This window comes from Oncorhynchus mykiss, chromosome 3 (assembly GCF_013265735.2).
Source record: "Oncorhynchus mykiss isolate Arlee chromosome 3, USDA_OmykA_1.1, whole genome shotgun sequence".
Taxonomy (NCBI): domain Eukaryota; kingdom Metazoa; phylum Chordata; class Actinopteri; order Salmoniformes; family Salmonidae; genus Oncorhynchus; species Oncorhynchus mykiss.
The window spans coordinates 14,046,178-14,072,653 of record NC_048567.1 but is presented as its reverse complement, the minus strand read 5'-3'; the positions used below and the strand labels follow the sequence as shown (position 1 = coordinate 14,072,653).

At 43.2% G+C, this 26,476-nt stretch overlaps 1 protein-coding gene across 2 annotated transcripts in view; it reads left to right on the top strand.

Moving 5' to 3' along the window:
* LOC110510454 overlaps positions 1 to 26,476 on the top strand; it is a 52,884-nt gene that overhangs the window by 6,332 nt on the left and 20,076 nt on the right. The window contains exons 2-3 of one of the 2 annotated variants that reach the window (XM_021591752.2): positions 15,189 to 15,254; positions 15,473 to 24,708. The exons of the other annotated variant lie outside the window; for it this stretch is intronic. Of the exons in view, the coding sequence (XP_021447427.2) occupies positions 15,522 to 23,735 (8,214 nt within the window). The 5' untranslated portion in view covers positions 15,189 to 15,254; positions 15,473 to 15,521 and the 3' untranslated portion in view covers positions 23,736 to 24,708. Of the gene's footprint in view, positions 1 to 15,188; positions 15,255 to 15,472; positions 24,709 to 26,476 lie in introns of those variants that run through there. 2 annotated transcript variants of the gene reach the window in all.

Here is a 26,476-nt window from a genome sequence, read left to right as displayed (position 1 = left end):
AAACTGTTGCATATACCCTGACTCTGCGTGCAGTGAACGCAAGATAAATGACAATTTCACATGGTTAGTATTGCCTGCTAACCTGGATTTATGTTAGCTAAATATGCAGGTTTAAAAATGTATACTTGTGTATTGATTTTAAGAAAGGCATTGGTGTTTATGGTTAGGTACACGTTGGAGCAACGACCGTCATTTTCACGAATGGCACCGCATCGATTATATGCAATGCAGGACACGCTATATAAATTAGTAATACCATCAACCATGTGTAGTTAACTAGTGATTATGATTGATTGTTTTTCATAAGATAAGTTTAATGCTAGCTAGCAACTTACCTTGGCTTACTGCATTCGCATAACAGGCAGGCTCCTCTTGGAGTGCAATGTAAGGTTGCAAAATTGAATCCCCCGAGCGGACAAGGTAAAAATCTGTCGTTCTGCCCCTGAACGAGGCAGTTAACCCACTGTTCTTAACTGACTTGCCTAGTTAAATAAAGGTGTAAAAAAATCGGCCAAATCGTTGTCCAAAAATACTGATTTCCGATTGTTATGAAAACTTGAAATCGGCCATTCCGATTAATCGGTTGATCTCTAATTACTTTCTTAGCTACAGTATACATATCTCCCTGGCATGTTACATCCTTTATGCAGCAGCATACAATACATTTTTGGGCTCAACTTGTCCTGTGCTCACTTGAACAGGAAGGTGGCACAGCGGTCCTGTCGGTGATCTTCAGGTCGGAGCTCTAGAAATAGACTTCCCGATTTGGCATTCCAAGTTGAACGACCGTTCAAACGTATTTTCCCAGTCTGAGCTAGTTTTTTTTATAGAGTTTCCAGTTGTCTTGAACTCACTGAAGTCTGAGATTTCCCAGTTCCGAATTTCCAGTTGTTTTGAACGTGGCAGAAGTCATGCTGGATTGACAACATGACCAACGTTGAATGTTTATCCTTTTAAGCTTGGAAAAGAGACCCTTAAACTTGGACCATACACCCACTCCACTGAATAGCAGGGTAGGGATTGCTTTGCAATGCTTGCAGTTAGCCACTGATTCCTTCCAAAACACTCAGTGTTGAATTTGTGATTTCCAACTTGTCTAATGTTTATGCACCGATACGGCCATCTTTGCCATCAGTCCAAACAATTAGCCAAGCAAGGGAAGTTGGCAACGTAATCCCCTCAGCCCTCATTTGTGATCGAGTTTGCAAATGTACAATTCTGTTCACTCCGGCGCCTGAAATGCCCCATAATTCAATCCGCAATAATTGTACATCTGCTAAGAAAAGTCTGCCAAAACCTTACACTTGTTTGTTGGTTTCTTTATATTGATATTGGTTTAAGTAAAAACGAATGTAAGTAAGTTAGAAATTGTGCTACTAATGTACATGACGGCACGAACATCATGAAAGTTATGTTTTTGTTTGGTTAGCTTTCGGATATGTCAGGGAAGTTGTATGATGTAACATCACACTTGTACATTTGTAATTTTCCTTTTACCTGATATTGTCGGATGGCTTGCATTCGTTGTCAGCGGATGCCTCGTCTTCTTGCAAAGATATGAAATACAGTCATAATTGACTGTAGCGCATATAAAGCACACACAACCGCTACCGGTGGTACCATCATGACTTAAACAACCGTGGGGTGGGACGAAATAGTGACACATTTCCGGGCATGGGCGATCCATTTAAAATTCCTTAATTTTTCCCTCGCCCCTTGCCCTGCAAGTGTCAACTCATCATACACCATGGTACGTCATCATGGTACGTCACTTAATTTGAGGGGAGGGGGTGTGTCTTTTACGTGTTTGGAATGCAGCCTATGCATGCCTCAAGGTAGGGTTCAGTTTCAGATTGCAGATTGCAGTTCCGTCTGGCAGACGCCTCAAGAGTGCATGAGAGCAAGTGCACAACTTTGTTTGAGAGCGATTAGTTTGTTGCAGAAAATTGCATATAACCGGCTAGGGTATTTTGTTTAATAAAGAAAATGTTGGGTGTATTTACTGACGGCCTGTATACAGTTGAAGTCTGAAGTTTACATACACTTAGGTTAGAGTTATTAAAACGCTTCTTTTTTTTTGAACCACTCCTCAAATTTCTTGTTAACTTGTTATGGCTGCAATCCCGATATCGGGATAAGTGTCATCAACAACCGCTGAATAGCATAGCGCTACATACAATAAATATTACTATAAATATTTATATTCATGAAATCACAAGTGCAAAATAGGAAAACACAGCTTTGCCTTTTATTAATCCACCTGTCGTGAAATTATGCTTTATAGCGAAAGCAATCCAAGCGTTTGTGTAAGTTTATCGATCGCACGATAAAACATTAAGTACACATAGCATCAGGTAGCTCGGTCACGAAAATCAGAAAAGCAATCAAATGAATTGTTTACCTTTGATCTTCGGATGTTTTTCACTCACGAGAATCCCAGTTACACCACAAATGTTCCTTTTGTTCCATAAAGATTATTTTTAGATCCAAAATACCTCCGTTTGTTTGTCGCGTTATGTTCAGAAATCCACAGGAAAGAGCGATCACGACAACGCAGACAAATTCCAAATAGTTTCCATAATGTCCACAGAAACATGTCAACGTTTTTTTATAATCAATCCTCAGGTTGTTTTTAAAATATATAATCGATAATATATCAACCGCAAATGTCTTTCACAGTAGGAGAGGGAAAAGCAATACCTACCCAAACTCTGTTGCGCGAGCAAAACTCATGTGACCACTTGACGCGATGTTATCTTTCTGGCTCATTTTTCAAAATAAAAGCCTGAAACTATGTCTGAAGACTGTTGACACCTTGAGGAAGCGATAGGAAAAGGAATATTGTTCATATCCCTTTAAATCACATATGTCAGAGTCAAGGCCCGCGGGCCACATCCGGCCCGCAAGAAGGTTTTTTACGGCCCCTGGGATGATCTTGATTTATTATTAGAACCGGCCCGCAGCAAGCCGGCAGCCCGCAGATCTTTTACACGCACCAATACTACATTTCCCACAATGCAAAGGTGACGCACCGAGCAGTAGGCTGCTTCATTTCAATATTTATTGGCACAGCAGTCGTCAGCATCACAGTAAAATTAACTTTCAGATACCCATCAAAAATGGCAAAACGGAAGGTGGATACTGAGAACCGGGGGTTTCAAACAAGGTGGGAGTCGGAGTATATGTTCACGAAGGTAGCTGGAAAACCTGTGTGTCTTCTGTGTGGAGAAAGTGTGGCGGTACTGAAAGAGTATAATCTGAGACGACATTATGAAACGAAACACGCGGACACACACGCGGACGCAACTGTCAAGGCCAGTTTTATTTTGGCAGAAGAGATCGCTAAATCAGCCCGGCCATTTACGGAGGGGGATTTCATCAAAAACTGCATGATTAAAGTTTGTGACGAAGTTTGCCCAGAAAAAAGGCAACTCTTTTTAAATGTGAGTCTGAGCAGAAACACCATTGCCGAGAGAGTAGACCAGTTGTCCATCAATCTAAAAGAGCAGCTTGTGAAAAAGGGAAAAGATTTTATTGCATATTCCTTGGCTGTGGATGAGAGCACCGACATTTCTGACATTGCCCAGTTGTCAATTTTCATCCGCGGAGTGGACTCCAACCTAAGCGTGACAGAGGAGTTTTTGGCTTTACGTCCTATGCATGGCACAACTACGGGGCATGATTTGTATGAAGAGGTGTCAAGATGTGTAAATGAGATGGAGCTGCCTTGGGAAAAACTCGTGGGTTTGACAACCGACGGAGCACCTGCGATGTGTGGACACAGGAGCGGACTGGTGGCGAAGATACGGGAAAAGATGCAAGAGGAAAACGCGACAGGTGAGCTGACAGCTTATCATTGTATCATACACCAGGAAGCGTTGTGCGGTAAAGCCTTGAAAATGGAGCATGTAATGAGCATCATCACGCGCACAGTTAACTTTATCAGAGCCAAAGGTTTGAATCACCGCCAGTTCAAGGCATTTCTGACGGAGTTAGAAACGGAGCATGGTGATTTGCCTTATCACACAGAGGTGCGATGGCTAAGCCAGGGAAAGGTGCTTCAAAGATGTTTCGAGCTTCGTGAGGAGATTTGTCTGTTCTTGGACAGCAAAGGGAAAGACACAACACAATTCCGAGACGAAATGTTTCTGTGTGAAATGGCTTTTCTGTGTGACATTACGAGTCATCTGAATGCAATAAACTTGCAGCTGCAGGGTCGGGATCGTGTCATCTCTGATATGTACAGTACAGTGAAGGCATTTAAAACCAAACTGACTCTGTGGGAGACGCAGATGCGGAAAGAAAATTTGAGCCACTTTCCCAGCTGCCAGACCATGAAAGAGAAGCTCTCTACCAGTGCGTTCCCGAGCACACAGTTGGCTGATAAAATAGGTATGCTTGCCGCTGACTTTCGACGCCGATTTGCTGACTTTGAAGCACAAAAAAGCAGGTTGGAACTGCTCGGTAACCCATTTGCTGTTGACGTGGAAAGCTCACCACCAAACCTCCAAATGGAGTTGATTGACCTCCAATGCAATGATGCACTGAGGGCAAAATATGCGGCAGTGGGTGCTGCGGAGTTCGCCCGTTTCCTCCCCGGCACAATGCCCCAGCTGCGCATCCAGGCTGCTCAAACGTTGTCTATGTTTGGCAGCACATACCTGTGTGAACAACTGTTTTCTTTGATGAACCTGAACAAAACATCACACAGAAGTCGACTTACTGCTGAACACCTCCACTCAATTCTGAGGATTTCTTCAGCTCAGAGCCTTACCCCGAACATTGATGAACTTGTGGAAAAGATGGGACACCACCAAGTATCACCCTCAACCTCAAACAAGTGAACATTACTGTGCAATCACATATTTAGAGTTTTTACTCAGTTCAAGTTTAAAAGTTAAAATTTAATATTTGTTTTCACTGCATGTTACTTCTCCTTAAACAAAGTGTTGTTTTTGATTAATAGATTTTTGCACTTTATTTTTTTGTATTTCAATCCAATTATATTTTAAAAATATTTCAGTTGAGTGGATGATAGAAAATTGCTATTATTGTTTTTTCTTTGAAGTAAATTTAGCCCACTTTTGCTAAAATAGAAAATATAGTCTACTGATGGTGCCTTGAATACCGGTTTCTTTCATTTAATGTTCATGTTATGGGGATATTTATATAAAGGAAATTTGTCTTTTGTGTCTGTTGAAAATTAAAGATTACTGACAGAGCCATAAGAAAATATTGCTTTATTTATCTGATCATATTGTAATATATTTGTTAGGTTTTCAGTAGGTTCAATTAGGTTCACTAGACTATATGCGTCATTTAAAAATTTTTCAATGAACATTCGAACAGTCCGGCCCTCGTCTTGTAGCTGATTTTTTTATTTGGCCCTCCGTCCATTTGACTTTGACACCCCTGCTTTAAATGGAGCAAAGGGAGGCTATGGAACATGGAGTTTTCAAAATAGAAGCCACTTCCTGCTTTGATTTTCCTCAGGGTTTCGCCTGCAATATCAGTTCTGTTATGCTCGCAGACAATATTTTGAAAGTTTTGGAAACTTTAGAGTGTTTTCTATCCAATACTAATAATAATATGCATATATTAGCAACTGAGACTGAGGAGCTGGCCGTTTACAATGGGCACCTTTTCATCCAATCTACTCAATACTGCCCCTGCAGCCATAAAAAGTTAACAAGCTCATTCGTATGTTTTTTAAAATGACAAATCATTGTAAATACAAATACCAAGGTTGGTATGCAGGGACTCATTTGATTATAGAACCATCCGATGAGTGAAGATCCATCTGAAACAATTTTAAGAGATACACACATTTTGTTTTACCCATATTAAGCATAAGTTTTATATCAATAAGGGCTTCCCGCACAACTGCAAAATCAGACTGTAACCATGTCACAGCCAGGTCAGAAAAGGTCAGTCAGGGCAATCGTACCTAAATGTATCATCCACATACAGATGAAATGTACAATATAACAGATTGAGCAATAGCATTTATATAAATAGTGAAAAGAACAGGTCCTAGTACCGACCCCTGCGGTACACCTTTATGTACTTCAAGAAATTTGGACTTAACTTGGGCCATCTTTATTCATGGGGTTATTACTGAAAAAATCATGAAACCGAGAGCAGACATCACAAGCCCAATCGAGGACAACTTATTCAATAAAATAGCACGATCAACAGCAAACACTTTTGACAAGTCAAGTCAAATTTTACTTACTCATATGCGCCAAATACAATAGGTATAGATAGACCTTAGCATGAAATGCTTACTTACGAGCCCTTAACCAACAATGCCGCTAAGAAAATATAGTTAAAATATTTACTAAACAAAGAACAACGAGGCTATATACAGGCGGAACAGGTTAGTCAAGGTAATTTATACATGTAGGTCGGGGTAAAGTGACTTGGCGCTCTGGTACCGCTTGCCGTGCAGTAGCAGAGAGAACAGCCTGACATCGGTGACTGGAGTCCATAAACAAGGTAGCACAAAGATCTACATTTAATTCTCACCTGATGGAAGTTTAGTTACAAATGTAAATTGTCATCATGTGTCAGGGTAGTGTTTCCCAAACCCAGCTTCGAGTAGCCCTACTTTCAAACATTTTACTAAGGCTATTTTATCTACCAAACACTTTGATCAATGCCAGTAGCACAACTGGTCCACTAATCATCAAGCCCTTGATTAGTTGAATCTGGTCAGCTTGGACTGGAATAGACCAGATAAGGGGAATAGCTGGGAGAGGTTTGGGAAACACTACCTCTGATGTCATATTACGGAGTCTACCCAAGAAGAAGACTATGACCCTGTCCAGAAACAACCCTCTACCTACCCCCTAGGTCTGAGAGCAGCCTAGCTTATCAAAGGGAAACATTAATTACACCCATCGGTAACCTTCAGAAGTCCCTAAGCTCTAGGGGGTAGAGGCTAGCGTTGTGCCCCCATTGGATTAGTGGAGGCATGGTCTAGTATACCAGTAATTTCCTTTCTTATCAGTGAAGGGAAGTGAACAACTGCACACATTGGGAGGAAGGAGAGATTAATGGTGCATTCGGAAAGTATTCAGACCCCTTGATACTTCATACACAAGTGTTCAGACCCTTTACTCAGTCATTTACTCAGATCACTGCCTCATTGCCTGCATCCGTAATGGGTCTGTGGTCAAACGACCACCCCTCATCACTGTCAAACGCTCCCTAAAACACTTCTGCGAACAAGCCTTTCTAATTGACCTGGCCAGGGTATCCTGGAATGACATTGACCTCATCCAGTCAGTAGAGGATGCCTGGGTATTCTTTAAAAGTGCCTTCCTCACCATCTTAAATGAGCATGCTCCATTCAAAAAATGTAGAACTAGGAATAGATATGGCCCTTGGTTCACTCCAGACCTGTACAAAAACATCCTGGGGCGTTCTGCATTAGCATTGAATAGCCCCCGTGATATGTAACTTTTTAGGGAAGTTAGGAACCAATATACACAGGCAGTTAGGAAAGCTAAGGTTAGCTTTTTCAAACAGAAATTTGCATCCTGTAGTACAAACTCAAAAAAGTTCTGGGACACTGTAAAGTCCATGGAGAATAAGAGCACCTTATCCCAGCTACCCACTGCTCTGAGGCTAGGAAACACTGTCACTACCGATAAATCCACTATAATTGAGAATTTCAATTATCTACGGCTGGCCATGCTTTCCACCTGGCTACCCCTACCCCAGGCAACAGCCCTGCGCTCCCCACAGCAACTCGCCCAAACCTCCTCCACTTCTCCTTCACCCACATCCAGATAGCTGATGTTCCGAAAGAGCTGCAAAATCTGGACCCCTACAAATCAGCCGGGCTAGACAATCTGGACCCTCTCTTTCTAAAATGATCTGCCAAAATTGTTGCAACCCCTATTACTAGCCTGTTCAACCTCCCATTCGTATCATCTGAGATTCCCATAGATTGGAAAGCTGCTGCGGTCATCCTCCTCTTCAAAGGGGGAGACACTCTAGACCCAAACTACAGACCTATATCTATCCTACCCTGTCTTTCTAATGTCTTTCGAAAGCCAAGTTAACAAACAGATTACCAACCATTTCGATTCCCACCGTACCTTCTCTGCTATGCAATTTGGTTTCAGAGCTGGTCATGGGTGCACCTCAGCAACGCTCAAGGTCCTAAACGATATCATAACTGCCATCGATAAGAGACATTACTTTGTAGCCGTATTCATCGTCACCACATTCTTATTGGCAGACTCAACAGACTTGGTTTCTCAAATGATTGCCTCGCCTGGTTTACCAACTACTTCTCTGATAGAGTTCAGTGTGTCAAATCGGAGGGCCTGTTGTCTGGACCTCTGGGAGTCTCTATGGGGGTGCCACAGGGTTCAATTCTCGGGCCGACTCTCTTCTCTGTATACATCAATGATGTGGCTCTCGCTGCTGGTGATTCTTTGATTCACCTCTACGGAGACGTCACCATTCTGTATACCTCTGGCCCTTCGTTGGACACTGTGTTAACTAACCTCCAGATGAGCTTCAATGCCATAACTCTCCTTCCGTGGCCTCCAACGGCTCTTAAATGCAAGTAAAACTAAATGCATGCTCTTCAACCGATCGCTGCCCACACCTGCCCGCCCGTCCAGCATCACTACTCTGGAAGGTTCTGACTTAGAATATGTGGACAACTACAAATACTTAGGTGCCTGGTTAGACTGTAAACTTTCCTTCCAGACTCACATTAAACATGTCCAATCCAAAATTAAATCTAGAATCGGCTTCCTATTTCACAACAAACTTCACTCATGCTGCCAAACATACCCTCGTAAAACTGACCTTCGTAAAACTGACCCTCGTAAAACTGACTTTGTCGATGTCAAAATGGCCTCCAACACTCTACTCAACAAACTGGATGCAGTCTATCACAGTGCCATCCATTTTGTCAGCACAGCCCCATATCCTACCCATCACTGCGACCTGTATGATCTCGTTGGCTGGCCCTCGCTTCGTACTCGTGGCCAAACCCACTGGCTCCAGGTCATCGACAATCTCTGCTAGGTAAAGCCCCGCCTTATCTCAGCTCACTGGTAGCACGCTCTCCAGCAGGTATATCTCACTGGTCACCCCCAAGCCAATTCTTCCCAAGCCAATCCTTCCAGCTCTCTACTGCCAATGACTGGAACGAACTGCGAAAATCTCTGAAGCTGGAGATTCTTACCTCCCCCACTAGCTTTAAGCACCAGCTGTCAGAGCAGCTCACAGATCACTGCACCTGTACATAGCTCATCTGTAAATAGCCCATCCAATCTACCTCATCCCCATACTGTATTTATTTATTTATCTTTCTCCTTTGCACCCCAGTATTTCTACTTGCACATTCATCTTCTGCACATCCTACAATTCCAGTGTTTAACTGCTTTTTGTACTCTGATGTCCTTGGGTAGGCGGAGGGAGTCTGGAAGGGCTTCTAGGAATCTTTGGGTTGACCAAGAATTTATTTGCATGACTTTTGATGATCTTTGGTTGGGGTCTGAGCAGATTATTTGTTGCGATTGCAAACGTAATAAAATGGTGGTCCGATAGTCCAGGATTATGAGGAAAAACATTAAGATCCACAACATTTATTCCACTAGACAATACTAGGTCCAGAGTATGACTGTGGCAGTGAGTAGGTCCAGAGACATGTTGGACAAAACCCACTCAGTCGATGACGGCACCGAAAGCCTTTTGGAGTGGGTCAGTGGACTTTTCCATGAGAATATTAGTCACCAAATATTAGAATATTATCTGCCATGACTACAAGGTCCGATAGGAATTCAGGGAACTCGGTGAGGAACACTGTATACGGCCCAGGAGGCCTGTAAACAGTAGCTATAATAAGTGATTGAGTGGGCTGTGTAGATTTCTTGACTAGAAGCTCAAAAGACACAAACGTCTTTTTTTTTTTGTAAATTGAAATTTGCTATCATAAATGTTAGCAACACCTCTTCCTTTGCGGGATGCGCCGGGGATATGGTCACTCGTGTAACCAGAAGTTGAGGCCTCATTTAACACAGTAAATTCATCAGGCTTAAGCCATGTTTCAGTCAGGCCAATCACATCAAGATTATGATCAGTGACTATACCTGCCTTGGAAGTGAGGGATCAAACATTAAGTAGCCCTATATTTACATGTAAGGTATCACAATCTCTTTCAATAATGGCAGGAATGGAGGAGGTCTTTATTCCAGTGAGATTGCTAAGGCGAACACCGCCATGTTTAGTTTTGCCCAACCTAGGTCGAGGCACAGACACGGTCTCAATGGGGATAGCTGAGCTGACTACACTGACTGGTCTAGTGGCAGATTCCACTAAGCTGGCAGGTTGGCGGCTGGCTAACAGCCTGCTGCCTGGCCTGAACCCTATCTCATTGTGGATAGAGTTAGAGCCCTGTCTATGTTCGTAGATAAGATGAGAGCACCCCTCCAGCTAGGATGGAGTCCGTCACTCCTCAACAGGCCAGGCTTGGTCCTGTTTGTGGGTGAGTCCCAGAAAGGGGGCCAAATATCTACGAATTCTATCTTTTGAGAGGGGCAGAAAAGTTTTAAACCGCTCGATTGAGTTGTGAGACTCTGCTGTAGAGCTCATCACTCCCCCTAACTGGGAGGGGGCCAGAAACAATTACTCGATGCTGACACATCTTACTAGCTGAAGATATGTTGCGCTTTGTGACCTCTGACTGTTTCATCCTAACATCGTTGGTGCCGACGTGGATAGCAATATCCCTATACTCTCTACACTCGGTGCTGGCAAAAGCTAAAACTGGCATCTTCAGATTAGCCTTAACGTCGGTAGCCCTGCCCCCTGGTAAACAGTGTATGATTGCTGGATGATTTGTTTTAAGTCTAATACTGCAGGTAATGGAGTCGCCAATGACTAGGGTTTTCAATTTGTCAGAGCTATTGGTGGGAGGCGTCTCAAGACTCCTTAACGGGAGGTGTAGAGACCAGAGAAGGCTCAGCCTCTGACTCCGACTCGCTGCTTAATGGGGAGAACCGGTTGAATGTTTCTGTCGGCTGAATGAGTGACACCGGTTGAGCATTCCTACAGTATATCCCTCCAGAAGCCATGAGAAAGCTGTCCGGCTGCGGGGACTGTGCGAAGGGATTTATGCAACTATCTGTACCTACTGGTGGTACAGATGCTGTTTCATCCTTTCCTTCACTAAAATGACCCTTGCCTAACGATTGCGTCTGAAGCTGGGCTTGCAGCACAGCTATCCTCACCGTAAGGCAATCGTTCTCCTGTATTTTAATAGTACAGCGACTGCATTTAGAAGGCATCAAGTTAATATTACTACTTAGCTTCGGCTGGTGTAGGTCCTGACAAACCACGTCCAGATAAAGCGTCTGGAGTGAAAAAAGTTGAATGGGAAAAAAAGTAGAGCGAGGGGAAAATTGAAAATATATAAACGGTAAGTAAAACCGTGAAGTTGTCAGGTAGCAAAGTAAGGTTAGCAACAAAACGCACAGCAGCACGTAAAACAAGTCTGCAAGTTGTGACCGGAAATTACACTTTGACACAATGAGTGAAGCTTTCTCAGGTGTACAAAGGATGGATACCTCGTGGGATCCTCATCACATTCAGGCCAAAGAGTTCAGTCTTGGTTTCATCAGACCAGAGAATCTTGTTTTTCATGGTCTGAGAGACCTTTAGGTGCCTTTTGGCGAACTAAGCAGGCTGTCATTTGCCTTTCACAGAGGAATGGCTTCCCTCTGGCCACTCTATCACGGGGGCAATGCAAATAGTCCGGGAAGCCATTTGATTAGCTGTTCAGGACTCTTATGGCTTGGGGTAGAAGCTGTTAAGAAGCCTTTTGGATGTCGACTTGGCTCTCTGGTACCGCTTGCCGTGCGGTAGCATAGACAACAGTCTATAACGAGGGGGGCTGGAGTCTGACCATTTTTAGGGCCTTCCTCTGACACCGCCTGGAATAGAGGTCCTGGATGGCAGGAAGCTTGGCCCCAGTGATGTACTGGGCCGTACGGCGGAGGCCGAGCAGTTGCCATACCAGGCAGTGATATAACCAGTCTTGGATGCTCTTGTCCAGGTGGGAAGGGGCAGTGTGGAGTGCAATAGAGATTGCATCATCTGTGGATCTGTTGGGGCGGTATGCAAATTGGAGTGGGTCTAGTGTTTCTGGGATAATGGTGTTGATGTGAGCCATGACCAGCCTTTCAAAGCACTTCATGGCTACGGACGTGAGTGCTACGGGTCCGTACTCATTTCGGCAAGTTACCTTAGTTTTCTTGGGTACAGGGACTATGGTGGTCTGCTTGAAACATGTTGGTATTACAGACTCGAACAGGGAGAGGTTAAACATGTCAATGAAGACGCTTGCCAGTTGGTCAGCGAATGCTTTCAGTACACATCCTGGTAATCCGAATGGCTCTGCGGCCTTGTGAATGTTGACCTGTTTTAAGTCTTACTCACATTGGCTACGGAGAGTGTGATCACACAGTCGTCCGGAAGAGCTAATGCTCTCATGAATGTTTCAGTGTTTTACTCGCCTCGAATCGAGCATAAAGTAATTTGGCTCGTTTGGTAGGCTTGTGTCACTGTGTGCTTCCACTTGTAGTCGTTAATAGTTGGCCAGCCCTGCCACATCCAATGAGCGTCGGAACAGGTGTAGTACGTTTCAATCTTAGTCCTATATTTACACTTTGCCTGTTTGATGGTTCATCGAAGGGCATAGGGGGATTTCTTATAAGCTTCCGGGTTAGAGTCCCTCTCCTTGAATGCGGCAGCTCTACCCTTTACCTCAGTGTGGATGTTGCCTATAATCCATGGCTTCTGGTTGGGGTATGTACAGTGAGGGAAAAAAGTATTTGATCCCCTGCTGATTTTGTACGTTTGCCCACTGACAAAGAAATTATCAGTCTATAATTTTAATAGTAGGTTTATTTGAACAGTGAGAGACAGAATAACAACAACAAGAATCCAGAAAAACGCATGTCAAAAATGTTAAAAATGGATTTGCATTTTGAGGGGGAAATAAGCATGATTTATATTTTTATTTCTGTGTTTTGTGTCGCGCCTATAGGGTTGAAATATGTTTTCTCTCTTTTGTTTACGGAGGTGCTATCCTCAGATAATAGCATCCTTTGCTTTCGCCGAAAATACTTTTTGAAATCTGACATGTTGGCTAGATTCACAACACGTGTAGCTTTAATTTGGTGTCTTACATGTGTGATTTCATGAAAGTTTGATTTTTATAGGAATTTATTTGAATTTGGCGCTCTGCATTGTCTCTTGCTTTTGGCCAAGTGGGACGCTACTCTCCCACATATCCCAGAGAGGTTAACATGCTGTGAGAAATTAGGTAAAACTGATTTGAGTTTTCCTGCATTAAAGTCCCCGGCCGCCAGGCGTTCCGCCTCTGGATGAGCGTTTTTCCTGTTTGCTTATGGCGGTATACTTGTCATTGAGTGCGGTCCAAGTCCCAGCATCGGTTTGTGGTGGTAAATAGACCGCTACGAAGAATATAGATGTTAAAACTCTCTTGGGAAATAATGTGGTCTACAGCTTATCATAAGATACTCTACCTTAGGCGAGCAAAACCTTGAGACTTCCTTAGACTTATTGCGCCAGCTGTTGTTTACAAATCTACACAGACCGCCACCCCATGTCTTACCAGGGGCAGTTGTTCTATCCTGCCGAAAAAGCGTAAAACCGGCCAGCTTTGTTATTTATGTCGTCGTTCAGCCACGACTCCGTGAATGTTTTTAACATCCCGTTGGTAGGATATACGTGATTGTAGTTCTATTTTATTTTCCAGTGATTGTACGTTGGCTAATAGGACTGGTGGTCAAGGCAGATTACCCAGTCGCCATCGGGTCCTTACAAGGCACCCCAACTACTTCCCCGATATCTCTGTCTCGTTCTCCTACGAATGACGGGGATGAGGGCCTTGTCGGGTGTCTGGAGTAAATCCTTCGCGTCCGACTCGTTAAAGAAAAAAGCTTCTTACAGTACGGGGTGAGTAATAGCTGTCCTGATATCTAGAAGCTCTTTTCGTTCATAAGAGACGAGACGGTGGCAGAAACATTATGTACAAAATAAGTTACAAATAATGTGAAAAAACACACAATAGTACAATTTGGTTAGGGGACTGTAAAAGGTTTTACGGCAGCCATTCTTAATTCTTCTCTTGGAGACCTTTAATGCTGTCCCTCGATACAATCCTGTCTCGGCGCTCTACGGACAATTCCTTGAACATCATGGCTTGATTTTTTGCTCTGACATGCACGGTCAACTTTGGGACCTTTTATATAGACAAGTGTGTGCCTTTCCAAATCATGTCCAGTTAATTGAATTTACCACAGGTGGACTCCATTCAAGTTGTAGAAACATCTCAAGGTTATTCAATGGAAACAGATGCACCTGAGCTCAATTTTGAGTCTGATTACTTATGTATATAGGGTATTTTCTGTTTATTTATTTTTTATACATTTGCAAAATTGACTCAACCTGTTTTTGCTTTGTCATTATGGGGTATTGTGCGTAGATTTTAAGGGGGAAATTATTTAATCCATTTTAGAATAAGGCTGTAACGTAACAAAATGTGGGAACGGGGAGGAGGTCTGAATACTTTCTGAATGCACTGTAGCTTTTGGGTTGTTTCTGGACATTGCTGTCTTACTACTGCTTATAGTCTTTACTAGAGGGATCTATCAGCTATGACGGTGTAGTCTAATACCCCTTTCTCTACCGTGCCAACCAAGGCTGTACTGCGCTGGCTTAGATATTTTATTTTCACATTGTTCTTTCCAGCACAGTTCCAACAACTATGGTGGATGCATAATCAGGTAGGCAAAGTACAGCTTGGGTACAGGGCTCCACAAATTCTTCTAAATTGACTATCCTACCTCCACCAAGGAAAATGTCGGCAAACTGTGGGCGAATAAACATCAGGACAATGCTTTTGCAGCCACCACTTGTCCCACTATTCAAAGCAATTCCTGTACTGAGCAAGAGGAGTTTGAATTTGAAATCCTTTTGTATGTTAACTCGTGCACCCTCTGCAAGCTCTGTTCCAATGGCATTAACCCATTCAGAAATGGTTAAATGTAGTGACGCCCTGACTTGGTGTTATTTTCTATCAACATAAAATATTTAGAAGATTAAATTTGATTACTTTTTTTATTTTCTAGCTTCATGGGTAAATGTAGCGTTACCCACATCAACCTGGACCCCATGCACACATGCTAAAGCAGGTGGTGAGTATTTGGTCTAATTGTTTTGCATGCAGAGACAAATGTGACAAAAAATGTAGCCTAACAAATGTAGACATTTGTCTTATCTTGATATGGTGTACTCTCCTTGTACAGCTAACATTTGATCACCAATACCCACTTCTACCAAGGTATTTTAATTAACTGTATGTGGTATCATTGAAAATTGGACACTATCTGTCATGTATATTTATTATTTTCAGGATTGGGTGTTGGAAAACAGTGGTCCCAGGTCCCCTGTGGAGGTCGAGCATGGCTCAAGGATTTAATACTTGTTTTCGTAACCTTCCACCATTGTCGTCGGATTCAAGGACTTTGAATGTGCCTTCGGATTCTGAAGATAGTTTGGCGCACCACCTTGAAAGCCTCATTGAGCATAATGACCTTCCCAACACCGTGGTTTCGCCAGAGAACATTTCCTCGGACTTGAACTTGAGTTCAAACTTTTTCTCAAATTCCAATACTAGTTCTGATTTTGTACAACAGAAATACTATGATGATGTCGTTTGGCAAGATGAGGGTCAACCAGTACATCATGAAGGTCAGTTTAACCACACAAGCAACAGCTTCTTTACCCCAGCTAGAGCAGCCAGTTCAAGTAATTGCCTCTCAACTTCAGGTGCAGACCTAAACCCCCATGATCTTAAACAAGAATGTGACTTATTGAACCCTTCCATTCCGGAGGACTACTCAGATGTTAGTAGCTGCTCAGAGTCTGATGTTGATAGGACAGGGCCTTCTTGTAAAATGTTAAAACATGGTTCAAATGATACTCCACTAGTTGCAGATTACAAGAAGGAAAATGAATGTGCATGGAAGAGCCCAGAGACCAACACAGGTTTCCCAGAAAGCATGTCTACTTCAGAGAGTGAGGTAGAAGAGGATCAAGATGAACCACCAGATAAGGAAAAGGAGACATTCATGATGCGAGAGAATAAATACTCAGAGACCTCCGGTGCTCCAGAAAGCCTATCTGTTTCAGAGGACGAGGGAGAAAAGGATCATCTGGATGGAGAACCACATGGGAAAGATGAGGAGACTTGCATGGAGCAAGATGGTCAACACACAGATTCTTCCTTGGGTGCCGAAGAAAGCCAGACTGCCTCAGTGAATGAGAGAAACGAGGAACTGGATGATGAAACACAGAATGCAGAAGAGGGTTGCATGGAGGAAGATGATCGGTACTCAAATGTCAGCAGCCTAGAGGGCCAAAATGAAGGAACCATTTTAAGAGAGAGCTTTAAAGAGAAAGAGGGGAATTCATTTTCCCAAGGAACTATGGACTCGCAGGGTATCAATGCATCCAACGCTCAAGATTCTGATAACAAGCTGAATGATAATACCTGTGCCTTTGAATATCAGGATTCAGTTAAGGATAATGACTCTTTAAAGGTTGCTGGTCAAGAAAATTGCAAAAGTTCCTCTGTCATTTGTGGATTAGGCCTTGGGGGTAGCAATCAAACGTTTGAGTCTTGTTTGGAATTCCCTGAAAATCAATCATTGAAAACTAGATTTCAGGAGATCGTTGGTAGTGGCACTCAAAGTACAAACTCAACCTATGAGGAAAGTGCAAGTGGAGGGAAAGAGGGTCACAGTAGCTTTGATTTTTTGGAGCGTTGTTTAGGTCTGAACAACTTTGGAATTGAACAAAAGTCCTGTGTTGAAAATGAGTGGCTAAGACCAATGGATGAGTCAAATGTATCGTCTTGTTTGGAAGAGGACCAGGCATCCCAGCAGAACCTAATGCGCCATATCGAGCCACCAGACCTTGTGAGAGCTGGTCTTGAAAACACAAGAGAGACATTTCATAAAGTATTCACGGCAGATGATGAGCAAGAACCCCCAGTGCTAAGTGAATGCTACTGTGAACCATTGTCAAGAGAAGATTGTATGCGTGACACAGAGGGCAATCTGGAAGGGGGGGAGACCGGGTCTATTGATTCAACTGGGTTGAACCAGGAGGGAGAAGATTCAACCATTGATAACATTGAAGACGAGAGGGATTTTGAGGACCTACCAGCTCTGTTGAAATCCTCACTGCATATGAGGAAAAGCATGCACCCTATTGTACTGCTCAGGAACTTCAAACTAAAAAATGACACAGATGTGGCTTATCAGTGTGCAGCATGCCAACAGGCTACACAAAGTATAGACCATCTAATTGAGCACCACCATTGTAACCACTCTGAGAACAAATTCAATTTCTGTCAGACCTGTGGTACTTACTTGACATGTGATTCACTAGCCAAGAAACATCAGTGTGGTATTATTGATGAAAATGCACAACTCTCTTCTAATATGAAACCCCAGAAGAGAAAATCAACCGGGCATGCTTTTCACAAATGTAGATACTGCACACAGACATTTTACAGACTGTGTGACTACAACAAGCATGTGCAGAGCCACTCGGGTAGAACTGAACACACGTGTCATAGGTGTGGCTCTAACTTTTCACAATGCCGTAGCCTGAACAGACATTTACGTGAAAAGAAATGCCGGCGTCGAAGTTCACAAGTTCCTGTTAAACAGATTCAAACAACCCCACGTCTCAGCATTTACAAAAAGGGAACTGTACATCCATATGTCCTCCCACCAGACAGCCCCTATGCCAATCTTCCAGATTGTTTTGTGAAGCTAGTGGACATTTGCAAGGAGCATGTTTGTCGTCTTTGTGGGAAAAGCTTTGCAAGCAGTGCAAAACTCTACAAGCACGGATACAATGTACACCATACAAAAACCAGGTCATATAACGTTCGGCCTAAGTGTCAGAACACATACAGGTCATATAAGTGTCAGAAATGCCTGATGACATTCAATTATTCAAGCAATTTTAGCAGGCACAAGAAAAGATGCAAAGGAGCTGAGACGAATGAGAAATTCAAGTGCCCTCTTTGCCCACGCCTTTTCAAATATTCCTACAACCGGTCCCGCCATTTGCGCGAGCAGTGCATTAAAGACTTGACACAGGGAAGCTCGGGGAAAGTTGAAATGAAATTTCGATGCCCTTTCTGCACCACAACCTTTAGTAATGCATCTAACCGACATAGACACATAAGACTGGTGTGCCTCAAGGAATATATACACAATGAGACTTCAAGGACCAAAGCTGAACGCCAGGAAAACATGGCCCAGAAAGAAACACAAAAGCCGCCACTGAAAACGGCACTGAATCGAAATGAGCCGGGTCTCAAATGCAACTACTGTCCAGCCGTTTTTGCTTATTCTTCTGGAAAGTACAGACACATGAGGAAACATAAGTTATTTGAAAACACTGGAAAAAAGATCAAGTTCAGTTATTCAAACCTAGTTCCCATTTCTAACAAGTCCAAGGCTAGTATTGAGGACCCCAAAGACGGTCCACTCTCCAGTGAAGTCAGCAACCAGCCCTTTTCCTGTCTCTTCTGTGGAAAATGGTTCAACACTTCATATTCCCTGAAGAAACACATCTGTAGTATGCACATGGGTGACAAACCATATCGCTGCCTGGAATGTGGGAAACGTTTTGGGAAAGAAATCCATCTTGTCGCTCACAAAAAAGTGCACCAGCGAAGGATACAGTGTACTGTTTGCAAGAAGATACTTCCTACCATTGGGGACTTGATTCAACACAGGCAATCTCACATCAAAAAGGGCATGCTTCAGTGCCCAGACTGCCCATCGCAGTTCCAGTACCCAGTGTATCTTCTTCGACATATGGCATCACATCACAAACTTCAGCAAGAGCAACCACTCAAAGAGAAAAAACAGAGGCACCCCTCAAAACTTGAGCCGCTTGAGTCTTTGCCACCACTCAAAGAGCAGGAAGAGGAAGAAAAGTTGGGGTGCCCCCTATGCCCAGAGGTCTTTCACAGTGGCACAGAACTGAGTAGTCATTGCCTAAACCATGTATCGGAGTCCTCTTCAAGTCAGTGTCCGTTTTGTAAACGCCTCTTCTCTTCCCGCACATCTTTGGTACGCCATATACGCATTCATACAGGGGAGAAACCATTTTCTTGTCAGAGTTGTGGAGAACCTTTTCGTCGAAAAGAGTATCTCCAGTTGCACCAAGAAAAGTGTCCAGGTCCACAAAGCAAGCAAGAACTGCCCACTATTAAAGAAAGTGAAGAAGTCTCATCAAAATCTTTGGTGACAAGAATTAGGAAAGTATACAAATGTTCATACTGTCCTCGGGAATTTGAGAAATTGCCCCGTTTATTACTGCACCACAATGGCCACATGCAAAATACAGTAACCCCCTGTCCGAAATGTGGTAAATGTTACAGACAAAGGCGCAAGTTACATGAAAGACTTTGCAATGGCTCAAACATAAAATCTATAGAGCCAGTGAGCACTGTCTGGCATCCTTGTAGGAATTGTGGGAGGAAGTTTTCAAGGGATTATAATCGAGATGTCCATGAGAGGATTTGCCACTCTGTAAAGCCCTTGCAAAAAAACACCAGCTTTTCTGGCAACTCAAACATCCATCCTTGCAGGAATTGTGGAAAGTACTTTACAAGGAGTGATAATCGTAATTTTCATGAGAAGACTTGCAACTCTGCCAAGCCCTTGCAAAACAACACCATAGAAATTGGGACCAGTAGCAGGGAAAAGTTGCAGCACAAATGCCCCCACTGTCCAAGCAAGTTCAAGTACAGAAGTTTTCTCCTGAGACATATTGGGTCACACACTGGAGAAAGATCATATCCATGCATGCACTGTGGTCACAGCTATGGAATCCAGTCACGATGCTTACAGCATGAAGCTTTCTGTGATGGTGTTAATAGACAAAAGCCACCAAGCGCCAGCCTTGGTGAATATAAGTGCAATATCTGCACAAAAATCTTCATGAAATCCCGAAACTTAAGGCGGCACATCCTAACGCACACAGAGGTAAAGCCATATCGCTGTAAGGCCTGTGACAGCTGTTTCTCCAGACATGATCATCTAAAACTGCACCAGAGTCGCTGCAAAGGGAAAAGACAACGTTTAGAAGTTCGCATTGCCAAAATTAGTCTGGCAGATGTTGGAATGGGCTGGCAAAATAACCTGAACATTACTGTTTCAGGAAAGCAACAAGGGTTTGACTGCAGCATATGTTCAAAGATCTTCCCCTCTCACAGCATTATGGCCCGACATATTGCCATGTCACATGCTATAAGAACCGTCAGTTCATTTACTCATGAAAAATCGCTTAAGAGACATATAAACATTGGTGCATGTCAAAGAATTTATGCAAAAACAAAGCATTCAGAAAAGCTAAATGTTACAAGCCCACCATCAAGAGAGACAAACCGACTTCTACAGAGGATCCAGCTGCAATATAAAGACAAACGCAAATTCAAATGTACTTTTTGCCCTCGCCTTTTCAAAAGTGGTGAGCAATTGAGGGTGCACACCCGCTTGCATACAGGGGAGAAACCTTTTGGATGTTCTAATTGTGGTGAGAGATTTATCCGTAGGGACTACCTGCAGCGCCATTTGAACAGGTGCAAAGGGGAACCTCTTGACAGAGTGCTTTGTGACAGATGTGGCGACGTATTTTCGCAAGATGAACTCGAGAACCATCAACTGACATGTGTTGTCAAGTGTAAATCACCTGCCCGTAGTCGAACTGAGTCCACTGCTGGCAGTCCACCAAAAGGGTTCTCCTGTGCTAATTGCAGTGCCCGCTTCTTGTTGTTCTCTCAGCTCCAGCAACACTTTCTCAACACGCATAGAGACGCTCCAACAAATCAGGCTTCACCTCTACAGGAGCAGTTGTCTACTATGAAGAACATAAAAGAGGAGTCTTTGGATGAAGGATATGGTGACACTCGGCAGAATAGTGATAACAATCTCATGCTTGATCAAGACAGTGATCGAAATAATGATATGAACAAACCCATTAAGTGTCCACAGTGCAACATGAACTTTGGAAATAAGGGTGGATTTGCCAGACACATGCGTACACATTTAGGACAGTACCCATTCAACTGCAAGAAATGCAGTAAAGGCTTTTGGAACAAAAACTTATGTCGGACACATGTAAGGAAATGTAGACTTGTAAAGGTCACGAAAGAAGAAGTTAACACTGACTCTGTAATTACTTCAGAGATGGATCCTACTCTTAAAGAGACTGTCCTAGTCTTCAACCAAGGTTACAAAACAACAGGCACTGGGGTTTTGCAGACTAATTTCTCCTGCAAAGATGACATGAAGGATTTAACACTACAGAGTGCCTCTGGAAATCAAGGCAAAGGAAGATCTTCCAATGATAGAATAAATAGTGGTCAACAAGTCCCAGGCAACAAGTACCAGTGCTCAGAATGTGATAGGAGTTTCACAGATGGGCTTCTGCTCATCAGCCATTTAGAGGACCATGGGCGCGAGGAGCTAGAAAGAAAAAAGAAATTCTGCCAGCCTTGTGGTAAGACGTTTGCTAATCCTTCAGACCTAGCAAGGCATATGAGAGGCCACTGGAATGAGAAGACCTTTTCTTGTCCACAATGTCCACAGACTTTTCCCTGCCCTTCTGACCTTGACATCCATAGAACTTGTCATGACTCAAATAGACCATTTGTCTGCAAAGAGTGTCAACAAAGGTTTTGGACCAGTCAATCTTTAGAAAACCATCAAAGCCAAGCTCATTCAAAAGAACGAATTTATACATGCCATGTCTGTAACAAGAACTATTCAATCAGAAGTTCACTTGTTAAACATATTAGGATGAAGCATCAAACCCATAAGAACATGGATGTTATCCACGTGAAGGAAAAGGAGACAGCAGTGCAAGAGGAATTTGACATGGAAGTTGATGTGGATGGAGGAAGTAATGATGAAGATGAAAATGATGCTAATGAGGACAATGACTCTGACTCTGCAGACTACTTCCCCTGCCATGTCTGTGGGAAAACGTTCACCACATCAGAAAGCCTTGAGGATCACCAACGCTGTCACCTCGGTGAAAAACCTCATGAGTGTGCAGAATGTGGCAAATGTTTTTTCCAGGCAGGGCAACTGCAACAGCACCTTCGGAGCCACAAGTCTGAGTATCAGTGTCAAATATGTGGCAGAGGTTTTGTCTCACTCTTTGCCTTACGCAAACACAAGCATACTCATGGAAAGAGCCGTCAACACCGTTGCTCCAAGTGCCCGCTCAGCTTCACAGGGCCCTCGCAGCTGGCAGAGCACATGGGCACCCACCGCGATGACAATTTCCCTTGTGATATATGTGATCGCACATTCTCCTGCAAGATGAGTCGGGCAGAGCACCGGAAAATCCACATTGAGACAGAGGATGTTCCACCACCTTTACTTCCTCCAGAGAAGACTGCATCCTCCTCTTCTACTGCCTCTTCCTCTACTATGAAGCACCTTCAATATCGTTGTGGGGTTTGCGATGAACGTTTCAAAGAACCCGAACAACTGTCTGAGCATGGGTGCCTGGCTGCCAGAGAGCGACCTTATTCATGCCAAGAATGTAATAAGCATTTCTTGCATGCATCTCACTTAAACAAGCACGAGCTCAGTCACTACCAAATACCACAATCATACGTGTATCGGTGCAATCAATGCCACATGAGTTTCAACTATCGTCACAATTTTGTCAGTCATTTAAATGAACACGGTGACGATGAGGCTGCAGCAGAAGCTCTGAAAGGAGACTCAGTGACAAATGCTTGGGAAACTGTTTCAGAGAAAAGAACCATTTACAAATGCCCAATTTGCTCTCACATGTTTGCTCATGCCATAGAATTGGCAAGTCACCTTTCCATACACTCTGAGAACACGTTTGCTTGCAGTGTTTGTAAGTTGACATTTCCCACCAAAAGCAAGCTTGCTGAACATGAGCGAAGCCATCTGACTGCTGCAACACAATACGAGTGCACGGAGTGTGGTCAGAGCTTCTTGGGCAGTGATTTCCCCCACCACCACTGTGCACGTCGGCAATGTGCTGTGACAGCCCATGAACTCCCACATCTGTCTAATAGAAAGTCAATGGAGGAAGAGGTGGATGTTGGGGAGGACTTCTTTAATTGTACTGTCTGCTTAATGCGATTCTCTTCTCGCGGTAGTCTCCAGCAGCATCTAAACAAAGAGCATCACAATGAACGGCCATTCAAGTGCCAGTCTTGTGGAAAGACCTTTGCTCTGAAGAGATATCTCAGAGACCATGAGCGAAGACAACATAAGTTTGGCACTGAACGAGCCCACCCGACATACAAAGCCACGGACAGTGTAAGCCAGTACAAGTGCTCAGTTTGCCCCAAAACATTAACCTCGGCACACGACCTGTCATTGCATATGAAAGTGCACACAGAACAGGAATCTGGAGGAGACCACCGTTGTGACATGTGCTATAAATCATTCAGTCAACTGTCTCTTCTCAGGCAGCATCAAGAAAGTCATGTTGGACAAGTTGTATATGAATGCACAGAGTGTGACAAAGCGTTTGCTTTCCCACATCTTCTAGAGGAACATCAAAAGACTCATGCTGCTGGACCATAAGTCTTTCCCCACCCTCAAAATCCTCCCACTAACTAAATGTAAAAAGACAAGTTGGACAATGGACATAGAAAAGACCTCCTGCCTCACTGATTGTGTTCAATTATCCAATGAACTCAGTCATGTCATAGAAATGTGTTTTTTTCTGGTGCTGTTTGCAGTCATCAAGCAATTTTGTGTTCACACTTCCATCTTAATCGTTTAACGTTTTCGATTGGCTCACAAGATGCTTAACTGTGTTTTTACCCCATGTCTTCAGAAATGTTTGGCCTACAACCTGGTTCGTGGAAAGGTTTAGATTATATTTACAGATTTCCTCCTATTTTAACATTTTATATCTGGTCAGAACTGCAGTTCATCGATACTATTACCTTTCCATAGAGCACTAATTTGTAACAGCCTCCATATTCAATTGTATATAGTTGTTTAATTGTCTTATGTGCCCTGAATGCAATTACAAAAGTTTCAGTTCACTTTTCACAAAGTGAAATGTAAGCTTTTGACCATGGAATGAATTCCTGACTCTGATAAAGTATAATGGGCTGTCACTGACAGTTTTAGGAATCCATATTGACCCGGTTGTTTTTTTAGTTTTGTTCCGCTTGCTAATCCATTACTCTGCCTAACCTTCTAAACATATTATCACTTAGACTTTAATAATGACGTGGGATACTTTTAGCCATGTATGATCCATGTAGCCCTTCTAAACTTTCCAAATTCAAAACCACAGCATTGTGTATATTATGTAAATATGACATGATCGTAACCATTTAAGTATTTGACATGAAATTGACCATTGTTGTAAGCTATGTTCAGAAACATTCTATCATTCATTCAAATGCCTTAAATATGTGTTTTGGATGTAGTAGTTCAAGGGCAACATTTGTTGACAGTTTTTCCTTATTGGGTGTTACTTTTGTATGAATGGTGTTTCAATCAAAATTCATTAATAAACAAAATAAACCAGTCAACTGGTCATCTGTTGTTGGATTCTTATTGATAACTTCATTTTAACAGAGTTTATTATTGTCTTTTTGATTATAAAGTAAGAGGATCTTGAAACTGTAGTTGTCACAAGCAAAGTAATGTTTGCTCATGCATTGGTTATATATATACTTTTTTGTTGACTTAATTTGATTTTCCAAATGTGATAGTTGGGTTATGCTTTTACACTACATTCATCTTTTGGAAATTTGAACAGGTAAAATCAATTGTGCCATGCCCATGCTACATAAAACTGAGTGTACAAAATACCTTCCTAATATTACGTTTGTCATCAGAACAGCCTCAATTTGCTAGGACATGGACTACAAGGCGTCAAAAGTGTTCCACAGGGATGCTGGCCAATGTCTATGCCAATGCTTCCCATAGTTGTCAAGTTGGCTGAATGTCCTTTTGGGTGGTGGACTATTTAAAAAAAAAAAAAAATTAACTAGGCAAGTCAGTTAAGAACAAATTCTTATTTACAATAACGGGCTACTCTGGCCAAACCCGTACGACACTGGTCCAATTGTGAGCCGCCCTATGGGACACCCAATCACAGCCAGATGAGGATACAGCCTGGATTCAAACCAGGTACTATAGTGACGCCTCTTTCACTGAGATGCAGTGTCTTAGACCGCTGCGCCACTCGGGAGCCCGAGTGATACACATGGGAAACTTGAGTGGAAAACCCCAGTAGAGTTGCAGTTCTTGACACACTCAAACGTACTGTACACCGTTCAAAGGCACCTAAATACACTGCTCAAAAAAATAAAGGGAACACTAAAATAACACATCCTAGATCTGAATGAATGAAATATTCTTATTAAATACTTTTTCTTTACATAGTTGAATGTGCTGACAACAAAATCACACAAATTATCAATGGTAATCAAATGTATCAACCCATGGAGGTCTGGATTTGGAGTCACACTCAAAATTAAAGTGGAAAACCACACTACAGGCTGATCCAACTTTGATGTAATGTCCTTAAAACAAGTCAAAATGAGGCTCAGTAGTGTGTGTGGCCTCCATGTGCCTGTATGACCTCCCTACAACGCCTGGGCATGCTCCTGATGATGGTTGGTCTCCTGAGGGATCTCCTCCCAGACCTGGACTAAAGCATCTGCCAACTCCTGGACAGTCTGTGGTGCAACGTGGTGTTGGTGGATGGAGCGAGACATGATGTCCCAGATGTGCTCAATTGGATTCAGGTCTGGGGAACGGGCGGGCCAGTCCATAGCATCAATGCCTTCCTCTTGCAGGAACTGCTGACACACTCCAGCCACATGAGGTCTAGCATTGTCTTGCATTAGGAGGAACCCAGGGCCAACCGCACCGGCATATGGTCTCACAAGGGGTCTGAGGATCTCATCCCGGTACATAACGGCAGTCAGGCTACCTCTGGCGAGCACATGGAGGGCTGTGCGGCCCCCCAAAGAAATGCCACCCCACACCATGACTGACCCACCGCCAAACCGGTCATGCTGGAGGATGTTACAGGCAGCAGAACGTTCTCCACGGCGTCTCCAGACTGTCACGTCTGTCACGTGCTCAGTGTGAACCTGCTTTCATCTGTGAAGAGCACAGGGCGCCAGTGGCGAATTTGCCAATCTTGGTGTTCTCTGGCAAATGCCAAACGTCCTGCACGGTGTTGGGCTGTAAGCACAACCCCCACCTGTGAACGTTGGGCCCTCATACCACCCTCATGGAGTCTGTTTCTGACCGTTTGAACAGACATGCACATTTGTGGCCTGCTGGAG